Here is an 8,093-nt window from a genome sequence, read left to right as displayed (position 1 = left end):
ATAGATGGTTGGTTTGGCGGTAGTTGGAAAGGCATGAAATGTTTTTCCAATAATACCCTTTTGTTGGATTCTTATCCAATTTGATGGATGGAATTATGCAGTGCAGCTGGAACAATGACTATCTATCTTCACGTTTAAATTAAGTCCTCTCTCTCTCTCTCTATCTATCTATCTAGAAGTTTATTAGTAGAAGTTTGATTTGTCTTTAGCTTAGCTTTCTTTATTTGCCATTGCCTAACTTCAATTAGATATATGACAAAACCACATGTGGGTGGAGGAGATTCTTATTTTCACATCCTAAATTCTCAATGGCCATATTTTCTTTCAGCTTTTTCAACCTTTTCCGGCTGTATATATTTATTTTTTAATCTGAACAGGAACAACTGACTGGGAATAATTAAGTAATGGAATAGAATAAAATATTTCAAAGGAAGGTACATAATTGTGCCATGACTTCAAGTTCTATAACAACTTCCAAGCAGGCAGACTTGAAGGGACCAAACCTATATATAAAAAAGAACATTACATAGTATAAAATAATTTTAAAATAGGGATCCTTCAAAATGAGATAAAGTTGGCTTACTGAACAAAATGGGGCATGTTCCTCTGGGTCAGGAAGATCTCAGGCAGGATCTCCTGAGGCTACTAAAGATTTGAATAGATGCATATGAAATATTCAAACATGAATATATATTGACATTTCCTCCTCATCTTTTTACATTGTCCATACTTCATATATAGCCTTTATCACTTTTTATTCTTTTAGAAAACACTAAAACTTTCAGAATAGATGGAACCTTGTTTGGACCCTTCCATTTTAATTTGCTGAATTCTCTGTACTTCAATAAAATAATCATGTAAAAAATGGAAAAAGGGTCCAATTGGATTACTATATCAGATACTTTTGGATTAATTTGTTAATTTTTGGAGCTTCTTAATTAGTCCTAAAGCCTTTTGAGATGTGCATGCATGTGTAAGTTTTGAATTTTAATTACTAATTTTGTGGAGATTGGATTAAATCCCTGCCACCACATTCTTGCTTAGGACATACTTAACTTAAGAAGATTATTCTGTACTTAGCTGAGATCTAAACTAAACAAAAAAACTGAGGAACATGTTGTCTTTGTTAACCTCGAGATTTTACATTTCCAATGCACTGAAAGCATCTACCTCTGGCTATGCTACCATGGATTTTGAATACATTACAGAGACAATTACACAAGATCAAGATCTGCTATGCACTCAAATCTAGCCATGCATTTGCATTTATAGATAGCTCTTAATGTGGAAATGTTGTATGCATTTCATAAAACAAGGATTCAACATGTTTATACAGAACCTGCCTAACTTACTATCATGTCCTGTGTGCACTATTCAATTCATCCACAACAGAATTAAATAAAATTATGAAAGAAAACAAAAAATAAAGTTATTTCTAAATTTTCCTTTGAGGTTGTTTCTCATTGCATCGACAGCCAAAACAGAAGATAAAAACACAGCAAAGAGAAGGGGAAAAAAAATCCTTCTGAACCATCATAGAATCCCTTCTCTGCCTTCCATTGATCTTCGTTCAGTAACTTTAACACCAACAACTTCAACAGCAAAAGAGTCATTAGTGGAACTGAATCAACTGGTCTTCATATCATTTCCATCTCTTTCCCTCCTTACCATTTGCTAAACACATAATGCAAACGAATGATTACAATTGGAATCATAATTTAACTACTCACAAGCTTTTATTCAATGTACAGAAGAAGAAGAAGCAGTGCTTACTTGTTGATATGAGCTTCTTCATTTTGTGATAGAGATGGTTGTAAAAAACCAAATTGGTCTTGCATTGAGGATCGCTCCTGCAAGCAAGAGCACAAATGACTTTAAATATAACATATACAAGTAAGTAGTAACTTCTAACCAATTAAGTAGAAATGTAACTTTTAAGGAAACAAAGAAAGAACACGACACATACCTCAAAATAAGTAGCAGAAAAACCTTGTGAATAATCTACCATACTCTCGGTCGTTGAAGTTGTTTGTTGGGTTGTCGGAGTAACACTGTTGTTCTGAAAGAGAGGAGAGCTAGCAGTGTCATCAAGGTGCTGCAGCTGAATATTTTCTTGAACTCTCTGTCTCTTTTTACTTCTCTTTGCCAGTTTTTCTGGCTTGGATGCAGAGTAGTGTTGTGCATTGAAGTAAGAGTCGCTGTGTGGAGGACCAGAAGAAGCATCAGAAATCATTGACAAATCCTCTTCATCAGAGTCCTCATTTTGGAGCTTTTTGTGTTTAGTAGTTTCCTCATAACATCCAAATGAAGGTGTATGTGATTGTGAGGCATTGAAAGAGTGATCCAGGTATAGAGTCCAACCAGACTCACACCCACTACTGCATTCTGAACCCACTGCATCCATATGATCCTGTCTGTGTGTTTCACTATCTTGGACTAGATAGCTTCAATTTATGTTGAAATGAAAGAGTTGCGGTAAAAAAGAGTTAAACTAACTATACTATATAATTATTATAAATTATAGTAATTAATTAACTTGTATATATCAAGCTCTCACATGACCATATCCTATTATTTATTATAAAAAGTGTATGTGGCAATGTGTCACTTTTCTAGTTTAGTTTTGGTTTGGGGTGATGAGAAGGAGTTGGATAAAAATTGAAAGAATAGTGGATAGGTGGTGGTGGAGAAAATCAAGAGAATCGAACTCAAATCCTAAACTAAACTAGTTTTGTCCTCACTCTCCTCTTCTTCACATTATAAGCATAACATAAACACACAAGCTAAGTCCTTGACATCACATGCTGCTATAGACAGCGATGCACTGTATGTATGTATGGTCACCACACCACACCACCCCTATCCCCTTCACCGATACTACTTTACTAACTACTGTACTATTTATGTTGTTCATTACTACTACTATTTATTTGAGTTAGATCAAGATATGATTTTTTGTATAGTTAATTAGAGCAATCCATATTAGTTAGATTGGACCCGAAAGTGGTCCTTTAAAATTAAATTGAGATTTTATTTAGTATACCATACATAAATGAATCTGACTTGTGATCAAATGTGGAAATGAAATGGACATAAATAACACAAATTAGTGACCTCCTTTTCCTTTTTTGTGCCCATCATGTGTGACTGACGATTAAATAATAACTCATAGGACTCTTTTATAGCTAGGGAGTAACATTTACAGTATTTAGATTGCAGAAGCAAAATGTACCCCTTGTTTTTTACTATGTCAGTCACTCATTTCATATATATATATATATATATATATATATATATATATATATATATATATATATATATATATATATATATATATTTATATTTTCTAATGTAAATATCAACACTACCACCACCATCTCTGTGTGGGAGAGAGGGAAAAAAAGAGAGATTCTATAATTCTATTACTATACATGCAAATAGATATAAAGGAAAATTTAAAAAAAAGGGATTTGGCAGAACAATTACAATGAAGAGTGTAAAATAAATTTGGGGCACAGTGTAGTTGACTGGGATTTTATGAATCCACATGCGATCACATTCACTTACAAGAATTTTATTTACTCTTTGAGTGAGTTCAGTTCACAGAAGCATGTGGGCACGTGTGCATAATATTTCAAATGCGGGCTTCCACATATTAAAACACATGTCTGCACGTGCACACGCACTTGTCTCTATACTATACTCATCTCTCTCGTGTCTACTATTATTATTATTCTTTACAACTACAAATTGTACGTACGGTGATTATTTACGGTTTAATCAAAATTTAACTAAGGCAATTTGAGCTTTTGATTCTTATCTTAAAAGGTGTTGTGCACGTGTTTATGTTCAAATATGGTTAATCCTTATCACATTATTATTACGAGTAGTCCTTCAAAAAAGAAATAAAGGACAGAGCTAGCTAGGTCTACTTGTTGTATCGGTCATAACTCATAAGTGACTCACCTCCATCATATATAGATATAGATGTATAAATATAGAAATTCATTTAAAACTATAATAATGCTGTGATTCTATAGTAATAATATGATTCTATAATTTGCTTATTAATGCTAATTGACAGCTGATATGAAAAGTAATTTGCATCTCTCCACCAATGTCCCACCCCATTGTCATTCATACTTTTTATTACAAGACAAGATAAAACAAGATTCATCCATTATTATTGGGTGTACTCCAAACAAAATTCTCATAATCTTTCTTTTGTTTATTTCTATCTATTAAGTATATGGAAAAAGATTGCAAATAAGCTAAACTAATCAATAATACTCAATAAATTTGTTGAAGAAACTTGCTAGTGAATATATACGGTGTGAAATAATATGGCAACATCATCCTTGGATAACAAGTTAATACTAATTCATACTCTCTAATTTTCAACTAAATCAATTCTTAACTAGAATATCTATTCATAATCTTCGTGGTCTATTCAACTTGCGGTACAAAACAATATCGTCGAGATATCATTTAGTTTCTTCATATTGATCTTTTTTCTTTTTTTGGTGAAGTCCTCCAAATTGAACTTTGACTCCTCTCTTGGTTGTTTTCCGATGAATGGTGCTTTTGGACTTTTAACTTTAATGTGATAATTTTTTGGTGTGCTAAAATTAAAATGTAATTCCTCCACAATTAGTGTCTGCGATGATAGATAAAATCCAATAATTACCAAATAATTACCCACTAGAAAGAATAATAATCATTTCACCAAAACAAAAAAGAAAGAATAATAATCATAATCGATAAATCATTAAATTAAAATACAAAAATCAACCCTCATGAACTTAACTCAGTTGGTAAGGGACATCGCATATTATATGCGTTGACCGGGTTCGAACCCCGAACATATCACTTATTCACCTTAAGAGTAAAATTTATAGTTACTAGACTATCTAACAAAAAAAAAACCAAACTCAATGCTACAAATTAATTAAATAGTAATACTATACGTACCGCTTTTCTAATTGTTCTGGACACATAAAAAAGCTGCTCCAAATCATCATGCTCAACACCACACAAAACACGTAACTGAAATTCAGAATATACATATACATATATAATTAAAACACACAAATAAAACTTCAAAAAAAATAAAATAAAAATTGATTAAATTAATTTACATGATAATAATAATTACCAGAATATCATGAGGAAGAGTTTCAAGAGAAGATATATGAGCACTATTAAAATCTTCCATATTTTTGGAAAAAAGCTACACTTTTCCTTCCAATGGATCTAGCAAAACCTATTTCCAAATTACCAAGTAGAAAAAGCTACTCCAAAAATCTCCAAAAGATTCTACCTTTTGTTTGCAAAATCTGCACTATATAACGGTTAATCCAAACCCAATAACTATTTATAATACAAAATCTAAAAGGGAAATAAATATAGTGTGCGTGGTAAAAATCAATTCTTTCGTAGAAAGAAAAAATCTGTACTAGAACAGACAAAATGTTTGAGTGACTTATTTATTGTGTTTTTTATGTTCATTCACAGTGCATAGTCGGGCCAATAAATAACGAGGGAAGGGAAGGAGAAATTAAAAAAAAATGGAAAATCAACAGAAAAAATGGAAAGTTCATTCACAGGTTTTTATATTATCTATTACTAATATATTAAAATCGATTACCATCAAAGTTCCTAAATTATCCCTATTGCTTTTAACCACGTTGCAAGTTTTATACCCTTCATTGTAATTTCACTAAATAAATTCAAAAAAAAAAACATAAAAAGAATATAAGATAAATACAAAAAAATATATAAATAATATAAGATAAATACAAAAAAAAAAACGATATGCTAAAAAATAGAAACAAAACAGAGTTGAGATAGGAACAAACCAGAACAATCTATATGCATAAAAATTTCACTAAAAAAATAAATATAATAATAATAATATAAGATAAATACACTAAAAAGATAACATGCTTAAAAATAGAAGTAAAACATATTATAGATATGAACTAAACAATATTTTTCATAAAAAAAAAAAAAAAAACTACAAGAAAATATAGGATTTGCTACCAAATATTAACTACCAACACAGTTGCTAGCTAATCTCAATTAAAATTACCCCAGTTTGACCGGAATTTGCTTACTTTTCTTTTTTGGTGCACTGACTCACTTTTTTTAGCTTAAAATTTAGCAAATTACTTAATTGCCCTGAATAATAATAATATTAAAAAGTTATTATAAAAAAATATAATAAAGTTAATTACTGTAAAATTTACTAAATTATACTAAATATATATTCCTAATCAAATTTCTAAAATTTTTAATAAAGAATATACACGGGACAATTATTTGTCACTGATACATCAAAAATTGAATATATATTTGTCATTGATAATTTATTCATTTAATAAGTTTACAAGAAATAACACAATAGTTTCACTTATATTTTAACAATATTATATAACAAATTTTTAAATATCGGATAAAAGTCGATAGACCCGTGCGAATGCACGGGTCTTTTAACTAGTTACTATTAACACAAAATATTTCCTGTTTCATTCATCAAAAGAAAATATTTCCTGTTTCGCTGGATTTTTATTTTTTTTATAAGCCCCGTTTCAGTGGATATGTATAAGTCTTATATATGACAGTTTTTTTTAGGGAGATTCTATGGTACATTCCCTTTTTGGACGGTTTCGATGCAGTCCTTTTTTTTAACCAATAAAATTCATTTTAATTCCCACATCAGCGCAAGTCTATGGTGAGTCTTTTTTATTAACAAACTTTTATTTATTGCATATGAGTACCTCATCTAGTAAATATTCATTTACAAATTACAAACAAAAAACAAAAATAGAAAAATAACCAGAACGGCGCTAGGGTTGTTCCTAGTATGAACGGCGCTTTCCACGATCCACGAACCAATGTTCTACCGAATTGAATCACGTAGCAATTCCTTGCATGTTTGTTTACTTTTGAGTTTCATTAGCCTCAGACAATTTTCATTCAACACGTTATCACTTATCACTAACAATCAAATAATATAGTGCTAGCATCCAATTCCCTTTTCTTTTCCATTGCTAGAAGACAAATCAATTCAATTGGTCTTGTAGCACCGTCAATTTTATCACACTTCAGTTTCTTCTTAACGCGAGGATTCCTTTACTTATGACTCTCAAACTAATGTAATGCTTTTTGAAAGCATTACGATGATGTTGTTGTTGTGGCTTTTGTTGGTGATGAACAGAAATTTTGATTTTATGATTTTGTTGTTTGTTTCAATTTTAGACTTTGATGAAGCAGGTGATGAATGCACGATGAACAAAGGTTTCAATTTTATGCGACTTTGTTTTTTTTTTTTCAATTTTAGTTTTAATTAAATTTTAATTGATTTACCATCACAATTAAAATTAAAAACAATTTAAACATTAGGGTAATTTTGTAACTTAGAATATGATAGGGACTTAATTGAAATATTAATAGATATAAAGGTACATGGTAAGTACTATATAAGTGGTTTATATCATATAATTCAAAGTAAGTCAACACTGCATTCTCATTGGTCATATTAGGAATGCACCAAAACAGTCCAAAAAAGGATCTTTATATTGTCATTAATGTACATCAAATCAAATGCACTCTCTATATCACCTAGTTAAAAAGAATCTTTATTATCATAAACTAGCGGGTCATTGTCTAATTTATGTCAACAAAAATAGTATGTCTTACGTTATGGTGAGTTTGTTAATTAATAAAAAATTATTACTACTAAAAAAAATAAGATGTGTCTTATGTTAGGACTAGTTATTTGTATTATGAAAAGTCCACACCAAAAATAATGTATCATCTTTATATTATTCATAATCAAACATATATAATTTCCTATTTATTTTCCCTTTTTTTATTCGATCATTATTTTGACAAAATCATGTTTTTTTATTTATATAATTAAAAATTAAAAATCATGCCTAAGTTTTTTGACACAAAAATCATGCCTGTTATACAATTAAAAATCGAGAATTCAGTTGAAATCATACCATGATTTGTTTACTTGTTCTAGCAAATCATTTTTTTTTTTTTTCTTTTTTTCTTATTGAAAAAAAATTATATATTTTTTATTT

General features: G+C 29.9%; 2 protein-coding genes across 2 annotated transcripts; both read right to left on the bottom strand.

The window, feature by feature from the left end:
* Nucleotides 1-1,139: 1,139 nt before the first annotated feature.
* On the bottom strand, nt 1,140-2,605 carry LOC123908103 (protein SOB FIVE-LIKE 5-like). Its single transcript, XM_045958632.1, has 3 exons — nt 1,967-2,605; nt 1,774-1,850; nt 1,140-1,674 (listed from the first exon to the last, which is right to left on the bottom strand). The coding sequence occupies exons 1-3, from the start codon at nt 2,402-2,404 to the stop codon at nt 1,665-1,667; spliced, it is 525 nt and encodes a 174-aa protein (XP_045814588.1). The 5' UTR covers nt 2,405-2,605; the 3' UTR covers nt 1,140-1,664.
* Nucleotides 2,606-4,307: 1,702 nt separating this feature from the next.
* LOC123910041 lies at nt 4,308-5,398 on the bottom strand. The gene is made up of 3 exons (XM_045961068.1): nt 5,156-5,398; nt 4,972-5,046; nt 4,308-4,657 (listed from the first exon to the last, which is right to left on the bottom strand). The coding sequence occupies exons 1-3, from the start codon at nt 5,213-5,215 to the stop codon at nt 4,451-4,453; spliced, it is 342 nt and encodes a 113-aa protein (XP_045817024.1). The 5' UTR covers nt 5,216-5,398; the 3' UTR covers nt 4,308-4,450.
* Nucleotides 5,399-8,093: the final 2,695 nt, after the last annotated feature.

The sequence above is a fragment of the Trifolium pratense genome, linkage group LG2 (genome assembly GCF_020283565.1).
Source record: "Trifolium pratense cultivar HEN17-A07 linkage group LG2, ARS_RC_1.1, whole genome shotgun sequence".
Taxonomy (NCBI): domain Eukaryota; kingdom Viridiplantae; phylum Streptophyta; class Magnoliopsida; order Fabales; family Fabaceae; genus Trifolium; species Trifolium pratense.
Note: the sequence above shows the minus strand (reverse complement) of the source record. Positions and strands in the feature narration are given on the sequence as shown.